The 14,020-nt window shown below is 46.3% G+C and overlaps 1 protein-coding gene across 2 annotated transcripts in view; it reads left to right on the forward strand.

The window, feature by feature from the left end:
• MED12 (mediator complex subunit 12) overlaps positions 1–14,020 on the forward strand; it is a 37,048-nt gene that overhangs the window by 8,758 nt on the left and 14,270 nt on the right. For both annotated transcript variants that reach the window (XM_035325280.1, XM_035325281.1), the window contains exons 10-26: positions 374–510; positions 1,189–1,320; positions 1,710–1,836; positions 2,486–2,715; positions 3,167–3,247; positions 4,173–4,346; positions 4,664–4,808; positions 5,730–5,848; positions 6,004–6,147; positions 6,915–7,078; positions 7,307–7,438; positions 9,728–9,955; positions 10,158–10,302; positions 10,609–10,729; positions 11,417–11,518; positions 12,235–12,348; positions 12,655–12,818. In XM_035325280.1, the coding sequence (XP_035181171.1) occupies positions 374–510; positions 1,189–1,320; positions 1,710–1,836; positions 2,486–2,715; positions 3,167–3,247; positions 4,173–4,346; positions 4,664–4,808; positions 5,730–5,848; positions 6,004–6,147; positions 6,915–7,078; positions 7,307–7,438; positions 9,728–9,955; positions 10,158–10,302; positions 10,609–10,729; positions 11,417–11,518; positions 12,235–12,348; positions 12,655–12,818 (2,459 nt within the window). The remainder of the gene's footprint in view (positions 1–373; positions 511–1,188; positions 1,321–1,709; positions 1,837–2,485; positions 2,716–3,166; positions 3,248–4,172; positions 4,347–4,663; positions 4,809–5,729; positions 5,849–6,003; positions 6,148–6,914; positions 7,079–7,306; positions 7,439–9,727; positions 9,956–10,157; positions 10,303–10,608; positions 10,730–11,416; positions 11,519–12,234; positions 12,349–12,654; positions 12,819–14,020) is intronic.

Consider the following 14,020-nt stretch of genomic DNA (forward strand, 5'->3'; position numbering starts at 1 on the left):
GTTGCCCTGAGAAGTTTCCTGATGTGCTGGCATCGGTGTTCCCTCTCAACGGTGAAGAGAACCAAATGGCTCGTTTTCTTTCCAGTGCAAAATCTTGCATGGGTCAGTTTCCTTGGTATAGAGTGAGTGTCTATTATTGGAAACTGGAAGTGTGTACCAGAGGACTGCATTCCTGTATACGTGCCATGCTTTAATGTTTTCCCCTAACATCTGCTGTTGGCTATGGATAGTCAGGATATTAAGCTAGATGGACCCCTGCCTGACTGGTACAGCTTTCTTCAGGCAGTCTCCTGAGCAGTGAGCTCCTAGAAACTGTTTTGTTCAAGAGTTGTAGCAGTTGCCAAACATGAATTTCTTTTGTCTGCTCTTCCAGGTTTCACTATTGGCCGTGTCTTGCACACTTTAGAAGTTCTGGACAGTCACAGCTTTGAAAGATCTGACTTCAGCAACTCTTTGGATTCCTTATATAACAGGATATTTGGGCTGGGTCCAACCAAAGACAGTCATGAGGTACCTTGGGACTTTGCGGCTGGGCCCTGGTCCTGGATGTGGCTGTGTTCTTGTTTGTGTTCCCTGGTTACTGCCCTGTGTCTGGAGATGATTGACGAGGTAGTGGCCTATGGCCGAGAGGTGTGATCCCCACTGCAAAGTACTTTGCGCAGCCGTAAATTAGGGAGGTACTAAAGTGAGAACAGGGGGAGTCTGTGCACCAGTCCAAGTCTATGCTAAGAAATGTGCATAAGCCTGAGACAGTCCCCTCAGCTGGCTGAAGAGAGTGACCAATTTATGATGTGTAGGGCCACAGAGCAGCTAGTGCTCCATTGGTTCCTGGAGGTGAGCTGCAAGGCTGGTAGTTTGTGTGTTTGGTATAATGCTGTTGAGAAACTGTTTTGCTGTGTGTAAGATTGACACTTCATAGATGTGCTGCTGAAAGAGATTATTTTCTGAAGCAACACAAGCCTGCAGTATTGTCAAAGGCTGTGTTTCACCTCATGTCACAAAGCAGAGTCAAACAGAGACAAAGCAGGAAGACTTCACCTTGACATCTGTGGTGCACGTGAGGAAGAGGGGGATGTAGCAGACTTCAGGCTGTTCTCTAGCTCTTGGTTACATCCAACCTGAGGCCTTAGGGCTACTCACCTTTTTTGTTTGGGTCACATTCTCACAAAAGTGCTTGTCTCTCCCCAGATCTCCCCAGATGATGATGCAGTGGTGGCCTTGCTGTGTGAATGGGCTGTCAGCTACAAACGCTCTGGACGCCACAGGGCTATGGTCGTGGCCAAACTCCTGGAGAAGCGTCAAGCAGAGATAGAGGCTGAGGTACGTTCTTATTCTTGGAAAGCTAGCAGCAGTAAAGCAGAGCAGAAGTTAGCTAACTTCAGATTGTTGCAACAGTGAAAGGCAAAGGCAGATCAGCACGTCTCTTAACACTGATACTGTTAATTACGGTGTTTGCTCCGTCTAACCCAAAGTAGGTCAAAAGTGTTGCTTTGTGTGTATTCCATTTCTTGGATGATTCTGAAGACAGGTGCTCTTGGTGCAGAAGTATTGGCCTACTTAGAGACTATGAAGCAGCTTACAGAAACTTATGTGGTGGCTTTCCCTAAGTGCAAGCAAGGAATGATCTCTTGAAGGCTTCTTTTTTTGAGTTTATGGACATAGAGTTTCTCCTTTGGGACAGTGGTTGGTACTTTTGTCTGTTTCTACAGAGATGTGGGGACTCTGAAGTCGTGGATGAGAAGGGCTCCATTTCCTCAGGATCTCTCTCGGCAGCCAGTGCTCCGGTCTTTCAGGATGTCCTTATGCAGTTCCTTGACACTCAAGCTCCTATGCTCAGTATGTACTAAGAACTTGTGGTCTCCCAGTTTCTAGCTTTCCCTCTTCTGCAAAATCTGAACTAACATGCTATTGTATATGTAAGTCCATTCTATGTGTAAGTATCCAAATTCTTTCTCTGGCTTCCTTGCAATCTAGAGCAGGAGGGAGGGATAGCAGCCTGGAGGGCCAGATGGCAGGATGATAGTGCAGAAGTACCTCTGTTAACAGAGTGTTGGCCAAGAATAAATGAGTATAAGCTAACCTGGAAGTGATTCAGGCTGAGAACCAGAGGAAGATTTCTAACTAATAGGTGACAAAACTCTGGAATAACCTGGTGGTGTAAATACTGGAGACGGATAAACTAACGGTGGCAGGATTCAATTTTGAATGATGCAGGGGACTGTGATTTGTATAAACAGGAATGGCACCTCCAGTCTAAAGTCCCATGCCTCTGGTCTGTGATTCTAACTGAAGAGGTTTTCACTTAATTGCCAGCTGTTGAAGGTGGGTTGTCTGGTTCTAGCTTCTGCTATAACCTCAGAACTATGTATCAGTCACTTACTATGTTGAGATCTCTAGAAACACGTTTTCTGACTCTAGGTTAGGTGGCTTTCTAGTTCTACAGAAGATTTCCGATAAGTATTGACCATCTTTGCTGTCCTTTCAGCTGATCCCGGGAAAGAAAATGAGAAGGTGGAATTTTTTAACCTGGTGCTGCTATTCTGTGAGCTAATCCGACACGATGTCTTCTCTCACAACATCTACATGTGCACGCTCATCTCCCGGGGTGATCTTGCCATGGATTCTCATGGGCCTCGCCCGCCCTCACCCTTTGATGATGCTGCTGAGGAGCATGACAGGAAGGAGACAGAGGGTAACAGTGGCATCAAGCTAGAGGTGAGAATACAAGCACCATGGCTCTCCTATGTGCTGTTTCCCTTGGTTATACTTTCCTGTTTTTACCAGCTTTGCAGCCTCCTTGCTGTTACCTGCTGGAGGATGTACCAGTGACTTACGGTTCTCGTTCCCCTGAGCAAATTTCCTTATCACTTCAGTTGCAAAAATAGAAGGCTGTGTTCTAAGTGTGTGGAAAGGTCCTGCAGAATGTAAAGGGGCAGACAGGAAAATCTTGTCCTGCTCAGAGTTGAGCAGTGTAGCATTAACTGCTGTGCAAGGCCTGTATGTGATGGCAGGTGTTAGTAGTGTATTTGACTCCAGCTGGGTTTCTTTTGGGAGGCACTATGGGTGTTGGCATTGCCCAACGTGGAAGTAGAGTGCTGCAGTAAATGAATCCTGTCGTGTTCACTGGTGTATCACCGAGGTGTAAAGCTGCTCTGCCTCTTCCCAGGACACAGGTCTTTCTGAGCCCATGGACATTGACCACAACTCCAGTGCGCTCTTTGATGACATGGAGAAGACAGATTTTTCGGTATGTGTCTGCATTTTCCATCTGCTTCTCAGTAAGTAGGTCAGTATGTTGTACTGCGACCAGGGACAGCAGGTGCCTCGCTTTTGTGTGAGTGCTTTCTCTCTGCTGCAGAGCCAGTGTGCTGAAATTGGTAGCTTGTAAGGCAGCTGACGCTGTAAAAAGCTCCATATAATCTGTTCAGGTAAGTCAGAATGATTCAGATTCTGTCACTCAGAGTCAGTCCCTGTCATTCCTGGGATTTTTTTTTTATCTTCTGTCCACTGACAGCCCAGTATTTGGGCTGGGTGGGAAATGAGCTGCTTGGAAGTGGGTAGGAAATGGATGACCATAATAGCACCTGCAGGCTGAGGGTAGCCAGATGCTGTTGGCAGGGAGTTTCTTGATTACATGGGAAAACACGCAGGTCTGCTGTCACTGTACTGTGTGGCCTTCAATACTTTTTCAGCTTCACAGCTCTTCATAATATCTGTGGGTGTAGATCATAACCGCAGAATGCTTTGAAGCACTTAATTTGTAATAAAAATAATTTGTGGTGATTTAAAACTCATGAGTATTTACTTTCTTCCACCTGTTAATGGATTTTCAAAGTACTTGCTAAGCAGCTGTACTGATGTAGAGATGTACTGATGCAGAGAGCTACGTTGCTTTCCCTTTAGTGGGGCGATTGCTCCCAAAATCCTGAGATGTGGTTATTTATTTCTTCTTTTTTATTACGCAGTATAAAATTTGAACCAGAAGCAGAAATGGAAATAGTGTCTTAGCACAGTGCCTTAGGTCAGTGCCCTAAGATCTGGATGTCTCCTACCCTCCCTCTTCCTGCTCCTTGTAGGCCTGAGCAAATGTGTCTTTTTTTTCAACTGTATTAAGTATTGCATTCCCATGTTCCCTAAATGCCTTTTTAAAAACTCTTTTTATGCTTCCCTAGATGTTTTCTCCACCAATGCATTGTGAATCTAAAGCCAGCCCTTCCCCTGAGAAACCGGATCCTGAAAAGGAAGCAAAACCTCTGCTGAAGGACAAGTCTGCAGAAGGAATGCTAGCATCTCTGTACGACCAGCCTCGGCACATCCAGTATGCAACACACTTTCCTATTCCTCAGGTATGAGACCTGCTCATCACCCCTCTCCTGCTGCTGTCTTGTGCTCCAGTCATGAGGCCGCTGTGTTTCCCTGCTGCACTGTTGTAAGTCTGACTGGTGTTGAACCCGCTGTCTTTCAGTACTGGCTGGGTGCAGAGCACTGTCATGCTTTACTGCACTGCTGCAGGAGAGTCATCTACTTAAGATGTCTCTTCGCTTACTCCCAGAACAACTTCTGAGATGAAGCTTTCTTTTTGCTTTTAAGAGATCCAGATGTGAAATGAGATTAAGGCATTCAGCCTGATAGTTGCTAATGCAGTTCTCTCTCGGTTTCCCAGGAGGAGTCATGCAGTCACGAATGTAACCAACGGCTGGTAGTTCTTTTTGGGGTCGGAAAACAACGGGACGATGCTCGGCATACAATCAAGAAAATAACCAAAGACATTCTAAAAGTTTTAAACAGAAAAAGCACTGCAGAGACAGGTCAGTATTGTTTGAGCCACTCCTCTTTGAAAAAGGAGCCTTTCCACTTGGCTGCCTCCTTTGTCTGGTGTCTCACAATGGAAGGATTTCATCTAATCTACAGTGCCTGGTTGGCTGTATCAGTCGCTGACAGTCTGGAATGGTGCTCTAGTCTCAAATATACTGAGCAGCAAGTAAGAAGATCGATTTCCTTCTGACTCTATACCTTTAATTGAACGTACTTTCTTCAGAAGGCAATTAAGTCATAGCAAGTTCAGAGTGAAACCCTGGCCAAAACATGGAATTTTCAGACTTTTTTTTTTTTTTTTTTCTTCCAGTTAGACCTTTGCACAGAGGCAGAGAACTTTGCCTATGAAATGTTAGGCAAAGCCTTGATTAATTGTATTATGCTGTTATGCTTGGAGAATGGTAGATTTGGGTAGCTGTGTCAGTATCCATTTAAAAAAAAATCTAATTTCTATCATTTTTGAATCTGGATACATTTTTTTCCTTCTCTTGTGATGCCTGAAAGGTTACTTAAAGAATCTTCCTTATATCACATTTTAAAACATGAAATGCTCTGACAAACTTCGAGGCAGAACCATCTCCAGTCTAGAATAGCTGTTCTCAGCAGGGAGTCAGTGTTACATCTAAATCAGGAGAGAAAGTGTCTTCCCTCTCCAAGGAGTACCTTCAGTTGGGATAAACTAGGTGTTAAGCATGCTGTCATTTTCAGTCTAGGAACTCCTCCCTCAGCAATTTATTGTCCTGAATTCAGGATGGGGACTTACCTTAAGGATGGGGACTCGGACTCTTTGGCTGTGCTCCTTGGCAGGGGCTGGTCTTGCTGAGGGACTGGCAGGTGTTGATGATTGATGTGTAGTCCTCTTCTGATGAGGAAGATAGCCTAATGCTGTTTGCTTGTCCTCCTAACTTTGGTAGGTGGAGAGGAAGGCCAGAAGCGGAAAAAGAGCAAGCCAGAAGCATTCCCGACAGCTGAAGATATTTTTGCAAAGTTCCAGCACCTTTCTCACTTTGATCAGCACCAAGTCACGTCTCAGGTATGAAACTTTTAAGACTGCTGTCTTCCTTGCGTCCTGATTGTGTCCCTTTGTATTACTGAGGGCAGCTTCCTAGAGGGGAAAAAGAGATGGAACTGCTGAGGGACTTCTGCAAGGGGAGATAGTACGGTGTGTCTGTCGTCTTGTGCTTGCAGGTATCTCGCAATGTCTTGGAACAGATCACCAGCTTTGCCTTGGGAATGTCCTACCACCTGCCTCTGGTACAGCACGTGCAGTTCATCTTTGACTTGATGGAGTATTCACTCAATATCAGTGGTCTTATCGACTTTGCCATCCAGGTAAGTGCAGTGTGCTTAATGTTTAATGGGATCAGTTCATCAGCCTGAAAGGCAGAAGATTTGTGCTGTGATGCTTGTGTCATGGAGGTGGTCACATTAGGTGGTCATTGTGGTGCTCCTGGGCTGCAGCTGTTTGGAACAAGTTGTTTGTGGCAGGTAGTCTTGCATGTCCATTGGGGGAATTATTCTTCCAGTACTTCAGGATTGTCTTCAAAGGATTTGCATTGCATCTCTGACCCTGGCAGCAGCAAGGCCTTGTTCTGAGTGAGAAAGGGGGATGTCTTTCTCTGGCAAGCCTCCTGCCTTTCTCCCCTGGATGGATCCTTGGCACGTGGCAATGCAGACTGCCTTCTGGATCCTGCTAAAATTCTGTTGCTGTTTTTGCAGGCTGTGACACTTGTCTTTTAAAGCCTTGCTATGACTGCTGATGAAATTGAGGTTATTAGCCTTTAAAAGGGAGGATCTCCCTCCACAGAGTGATTTGTCCTGGACAGAAGTACCAAAAAAGCTGCCTGCTAGAATTTGTGGCCATATACCAATCTCCCTCTGACACCCAAGCACTGTCAGACCCTTTGTACTGGTTGAGTGAGACATTGTGCTTAAATATTGAGCACTAACTGTTCCAGAGTTATATTTCTAGGCAGGAAGTGCCTGCCAGTCCCTCTTCCTGGCAGGCCCTATAGGCTGTGGGTGTCGTGTGCCTGCTCCATCTCTGACCATACCTTACCCCTGTGGCTGTTGAAGGGTTTTTCTGTCATTGGGTGCAGTTGCTGAATGAACTGAGTGTCGTGGAGGCAGAACTGCTGTTGAAATCCTCCGACCTTGTTGGCAGCTACACCACCAGCTTGTGCCTGTGCATCGTGGCTGTGCTGCGGCACTACCACTCCTGCCTTATATTGAACCAGGACCAGATGGCTCAGGTCTTTGAAGGGTAAGGGAATATTCCCCTCGCCACGTGGAAGGGGATTGTAAGGGGCAGGGATGTATCTGTGTTCTAAAAGGTAGCAACGTTGTGCCTGAGGGTTCAGCTCACAGAATTTGAGGGGAAAGGGATATGTTACCCAGTGAGCACTGTTGCTGTGGGCTCTGTGTGATGAGATGATGATATTCCTTCAGGTTTTCTCTTTATGTTGCTGCAGCTTTTTTTCTTTCTGCACAGTCTGTGTGGGGTAGTGAAACACGGCATGAACCGCTCAGATGGCTCCTCAGCAGAGCGCTGTATCCTGGCCTATCTCTACGACCTGTATACCTCCTGCAGTCACCTGAAAAGTAAATTTGGGGAGCTCTTTAGGTGAGTCTGAGGCAGGCGGAGTGCAGCGGGTGCCTACAAGTATAGAACATCAGCGTAAGCTTTGCTTGTCTTCTTGTTTGATGGGATTGTCCCTGAGATCCTCTCAATGGGGACTGGAAGTCTTGGAGGGAGTGCTGGTTTTGCAGGCAGTAATGACCCGCTGTATTACCTTGGCTGTTAGATCTTCAGGTTCTTTGTTAAATTGCCTTCAGCGGTACCGTGCACTTCCACAGGTCTGTTCTTACTCCACTCCTAGAGTGCAGAAGTAGAGAAGTCTTTCCCTCCCAAACTCTGCTATGTTTGAGCCAAAAGCCTTGGCTGACCAAGCAGATGATCCTAAAGGTTATTCTTTGCTCACGCTCAGCTCCCTGGTAATCTCTGGGCCACTTCTGAACCTTTGCTTGGTTCTGGGTTTGCTTCTGTGCTGCTTTCCACTCCTTGGCCTTGTTCTGCCCCTGTTGACTATGCAGATTCAATCCTGCTGATGTTGTCCCATCTTTGTTCTGTCCTGTGGGCTCTGTAGCCTTCTGCTCTGTGCTTTCTCTCGGGAACTGTCCCCCAGCAGCTCCCTGTGGGACTCCTTCCTCAGCAGCACAGAGCTGGAGTCCACCAATCTCTCTGACTCTTTCTCGGGTGATCCTGTGAACGGGCAATTGACCTCACCAGGTCTGTTTCCGCATACAGTGCTTCACTCTGTCTTCTTCCACAGCCCTTGCTCCCTATTAGCGTTTCCTGTGCAGGTATACAGCAGGGGTGTCTATCCCTAGGTATTACCCTTGCTAAGGGGCTGTGAGAGTTGCCTTAGTGTCAGCTGGCTGGGCTCCTGGCTGCTGAGCACCTTTGAAATTTCTCTCTTGACTGAATTGAGAGCAGGAGGAATTGCACTGGAGCTCTCTGCAGGAGCCGTCACACATACGAGAATGAGAAACATGATATTGGTGTAACTGAATTCCCAAAAGCTGTTCAGTGAGGCTTTAAAGGGCCACAGGTAAAAGGGAATATCCTCTGGCAGACAAACAACAAGTTAGAGATAGATACAAAGAGTAGGAAAAAGTTTATTTTTGAGGGTGATCCCTCTGAAGAAGCCCCACAGGACTCTGCTAGTGCTCGTGCTGCTCGGTGTATCAAAAGCTGCATGAGTGGCGACATCAAAACCTTTCATATCACTGTTAATCACCATATAAAACTGAAAGTGCCTGCAAGTTACGAGGGCCCAGTGATCATGACTGGATGATAAACTGACAGATGAAGCTTAGTGTCATTGTGAAAGCAGTGCACGTAGGATAGTCCTCATTGCCTTCCAAACTCTACGTAGTGATGGATGCATGCTGCCAGTCAGATAAACGGTCTTGTACTTGTAGTAGATAAGTCAATAAAAATATTCTCTGAATGTTCAGTAGCAGTCAAAAAGCAAATTAAATGTTAGGTATTGTTTGGAAAGGAATGGAGAACAGAACAGAGGGCGTCACTAAGCCACAACATAAATCATGGTGCAACTGTGCCACGTGGTTTTGGGCGCCTGATTCTAAAAAGCATGTGGTGGACTGAAGTCTGAAGGATGGTGAGTGGATGGATGACCAGTGGTTTGGAATTACATATCGACGAGGAACTGCTTAGTAGAGTGAATCTCCTCCTTGTAGAAGAGAACTGAGGGGAATTGATAGAAGTTTTGGTTCATATGGAAAAGAGTATTCAGTATGTCTTACATTAAAAGCACAAAAAGATATGATTAGAAAATAATAAGGGGTGGGTTCAGAGCAAAAGAATAAACTTCATTGTTCTTGTAGTTAGCCATGGAACCCATTCCATGTTGTAAACACCAAAAATCTGCTGAATTCAAAAAGCAGGTGGACAAATTTGTAGGAGGATAATCTGCTGAGGCGAGCATTATCTCTAACTCCGAAGGTTTCTGAGCCATAAATTGCAGCAGGGTCGGGAAGGATGCTGGGGCACTATTGCCACATACCTTCCTTGTTCTTAAGCTTTTATCTGGGCATCAACTGTCTTGGCACCAAAGTCTGAGTGGGGTGTTGCTCTGGTCTGACCTGGAATGCCCATTCTCATGCTATGTTTGCTGAGCCCCGCCCCCAGTAACTTCCAGGTGCTTCCCGAAGAAAGAACTGTCCTCAGTCTTCTGGGAAAGTCTTTCTCATACAAACTAATTTTGAATTGCCACACGTTCTTGCCCAGGGCTGGGTTTATCTTACACAGGATTGCTTTGCTTATCGGAGTTCGGTAGAAGCGGGGTGTTTTTTCCTTTGTTTCTAATATCTTTCCCATCCCATTTAGCGACTTCTGCTCCAAGGTGAAGAACACAATCTACTGCAATGTTGAGCCATCTGACTCCAACATGCTCTGGGAACCAGAGTTCATGATTGACACTATTGAAAATCCATCTGCACATAACTTTACGTACACCAACCTGGGCAAGAGCCTCAATGAAAATCCAGCCAACCGCTACAGTTTTGTCTGTAACGCCCTTATGCATGTGTGTGTGGGGCACCATGATCCAGACAGGTGAGTGGCAGAGCTTACCTCGTTCTATTGAGACAGTAACTTTTTAGGTGAGGGTAAGAAAGCTAGTAGCCCTTTCTTGGCTGTCTTGGGGTGGCAGGAAGAATGACCCAAAGCTGGGGTGCCTTAGAGAATCACTGACCTAACTGCGTGCATGAGAAGCAGCACCAACCCTCTGCTTTTTTGTTATTTATGTATTTCACAGGGTGAACGACATTGCCATCCTGTGTGCTGAGCTGACTGGCTACTGCAAGTCTCTAAGTGCCGAGTGGCTGGGGGTGCTCAAAGCGCTGTGTTGTTCCTCCAATAACGGGACCTGTGGATTCAATGATCTCCTCTGCAATGTTGATGCAAGTGCAAACATTCAAAAGGGGGAACGGAACTGAAGCAGGAGTGAAGAGATACATTGGGAGGAGGCAGGAATGGATGAGGGGTGGAAGCTTTGTCTTCTGAGGATGGGGGAAGGCTTTGAATGCCAGGGCTACCTTTTGGTGCTTGTTCCAGCCTGGGTTGATCATGAATGTTGACCTGGGGTTATGGGCACCCCTGCCCCCCAGCTCCTGGTTAAGCTGAGGAATTGCTGATAGAAGGAATGAGGCAGAGGCTGTTGTGATCACCCGCTGATCACAACAACTGGCTGATCTCCTCTCTTTCAGGTCAGTGACTTATCTTTCCATGATTCCTTGGCCACCTTTGTTGCCATTCTCATTGCCCGGCAGTGCTTGCTGCTGGAGGACCTGATTCGCTGTGCTGCTATCCCCTCACTCCTCAATGCCGGTAAGTGCATCGCTGCAGAAAGCTGGTCTTACTCGCAGTGCTAGCCCAAGGGGCTGTGCGTAATGAATACTTGATGAACCCCATAGTGGTGAAACTTGCTTCTGATTCTTACTTTATAGCATGGTACTTAAGAACTTAACACTTTGCTTTAGAGAGTTTCTGACCTTTTGTTTTCCATCAAAAAAATGGTAATGCTCAGGTCCTCAATGTCTCCTTGGAGTTTGTGTGAAAGCTAAAATAAGCAGAGAGGGATGTGATCAGCCACACTGTCTGACCAGCGTACTCAGCTCTGAACGCCAGCAGTGCAGTTCCTGCTGATGGTTCGGGTTAGAGTTTTAGCTACAGCAGCCAGCTGACCTCTTGGGCCTACAGTGCCGGGGTCACCCTGCCTTATTCTGACACCAGCCTTCCTAGCTTTGCTCTGGGGCTTGCACCATCCAGACTCTGGCAGGGTGAAGTTGGGAAGAGAGAGCGAGCAGAATGCAGTGCGTGTCACTGGGAATAATACTGATGTATTTGCTCACTTGCATGTTAATTGCTGCACATGCTCTGTATCTGTAAATACAATAAGGCTGCTGCAGCTTCTCAACTGGCTGCTCCAGGGCAGTGCACTGTGAATAGCTTTTGGATTGAGAGTCAGCTGTCCCAGTACTTAAGAAATCTCAGTTGACTGTTTTCTTTACATAGCCTGCAGTGAACAGGACTCTGAACCAGGGGCACGTCTGACCTGCCGGATTTTACTCCATCTGTTTAAAACTCCACAGCTGAACCCATGCCAGCAAGATGGCAGTAAGTGAATGAAAGTAGAGCCTTTCTTTACTGTGAAAGTACCAAGGCTCTTGCACCCCAAGAAAAGAAATGCTGGACCCTATGATTAGAGATGACCTGCTTACTTTGAATAAAGTGGGCAAAGCATGATAGACTGCTTTCTGCAGAGGACAAAGAACAATATCCTTCCATTTATGTCACTCTCTGGTAGCCTGGCATGTTGGGGGAGGAAGCTCTGGAGGCCAGGAACCACCAGTAGAGGTGGCCTTGCTGTCACTAAGCCATTAGAGTAATGATCACTTTTTTTTCTTTTTGTCTAGAGCTTTGTACAGCTTCTTAGCTTGGTGCCAGAAGCTGTTATTTTACAGCACTCCCTTTTTGTCTGATAATGGAACCAGTCCAGGAAGCTCTGTTTTTGGCTCCTCGTCAGTATCCTGATAGCTCAGATCTCTAAACCCAGCCCGTCTTCTAGGTTAGGGTACTGTTGGAGCTTAGAGTTCATGACACAGCCACTGCTCCCCATTTGGATTTCATGGTTCAGTTGTCGCAGCATGATTGGCACTGTGCTGCATGAAGCTTAATTAAATTGACCCCATGTTACAGCTGGGAAAAGGACTAGCCTCAGGATTCTCTGAGCTTGATTCTGTGGTACTGGCTGGCACATAATTCAGGCAGCTCTGAAGTCTGTGCCTTTCTCTCTTGATGAGTATTGCCCTTCCTTATTGTCCTCTTTGCAGACAAACCCACGGTGGGAATCCGTTCTTCTTGTGACCGTCACTTACTGGCAGCTTCCCAGAACCGTATTGTGGATGGAGCAGTCTTTGCAGTACTGAAAGCTGTCTTTGTTCTGGGTGTGTACCTGCTCGCGTTAGCCTGCACCTGTACGAATGTCTTGTGGGGTAGTGGGGGACATACTGTATCGCACAGGGGTGCACATGTGCTGGCTGTGCAGGAGGACAGAGAGGAGATGTTTTGGTGGGTGTGTGGCTTGTCTGTCCAAAGCCCTCTGGCTGAGCTATAAGCCTGTTTTTTTTGCATCTCTTAACTGCAGAGAGATCACTGGTCACAGGGAGGGTTTTTCAAAAGCTCAGGATGTTTTGTGGGTCAGGCTTTGGTTTGACATTGATGATTGAGTAACACTTGCTCTTTCCTTGTAGGAGATGCAGAACTGAAAGGCTCTGGCTTTTCCCACCCTGGAGGTGTCGATGATCTCATGGACGATGAGTTGGGTACCAGGAAGGCTGGTGGTCGGGTAGTAACTGTGGAAACAGCTAGCTTGGATATTTATGCCAAGTATGTACTAAGGAGTATCTGTCAACAGGTGAGTCTGTCCCATCCCTGCGCTTGTCCTTATCTCTTCTGCAGATAGATATATTCCATGTGGCTTTCTGCAGATTGCGTTTGGCAGGTATTGCTTTGAAATATCAGTAAAGAACCAGCTGTGGTTCTGCCACGTGATGGCGCTAAGGATTGCTCACCACTGGGGGAAAAAAAGGCAAGCAGCTGTCAAGAGCTAGGTGTTGCAGTACACAGGGACTGCACATCCCCTTTGCTCTGGCAATGGCACAGGGCTCGTGTCCAAGGAGGGGAGTGCTGGGAGTGGTTTGCTGAGATGTGTGCCGGAGGCAAAGAAGATAAGAATAAGACAGACAGCTTGTTGAAGTGATAAATGGTGCCTCTCAGAAAACAGCTTAAGTGTTGCTTGCAGCTAGGCTGTTAATGTATCCCTGGGCTTTGCACTGCCCTGTTCAGTTAATTAAAGAAACAAAACCAAAAATCTTTTGCTCAGCCCCTAATCTGACAGCACCAGTATTTCTGTTCCTTTGAGGAAAATTGACATTTGAGGAACTGAAACCTGGCTAATAAGATACTTAGTTCCAGAGTGGAGTGCCTGTTCCTACTACTGTATGAAAATGGGTGCTGAAGGGTGTTTTTGGCCGTGGTTACAAATTTATTCTGTCAACAGGGAAGATACAGTGTTGCAATTTGAAGTGCACATTCCACTTAGTACTGTGTTATCCTTGTGCTTTGTGATGCTGTTGTTTCTGTTACATGGCTCAGTATGTAGCAGCGCTACCAGCTGACCAAAGAAGAACTGGAGCTGCCTTTGTAGGAGCACAAATACAACACGCTTGGTGCTGCTGAAACCTGACTATAACATTAACAGAAGTAAATCTTCCCTTACTGATCCCAGTCTGTGTAGGGAGGACCCACAGCAAATAGCACGTGTATGGAAAGGAATAGCAGCGTGTCAGGTATCGTTACTCACAGCAATGGTTGGCAGAGCTGATTATATAGAAATGAGGATTTGAGCAGACAGCAGTGAATACCACCAAGTTATGCCAGAGCTCCTGCAGCTGTAAAGGGTGGGTAAAATAATACATTTATCATTAACACCTCCAGTGTGTGCAACAGATGCTGTAGAACTCAAAGTATCCATTCTAAAGTGCCTACAGAATGCCTTAAGCCACACATGGTGACTTCTCAAACTCAAAAAAAAAAAAAAAAAAAAAAAGGCGTATC

This window comes from Oxyura jamaicensis, chromosome 4 (assembly GCF_011077185.1).
Source record: "Oxyura jamaicensis isolate SHBP4307 breed ruddy duck chromosome 4, BPBGC_Ojam_1.0, whole genome shotgun sequence".
NCBI lineage: Eukaryota > Metazoa > Chordata > Aves > Anseriformes > Anatidae > Oxyura > Oxyura jamaicensis.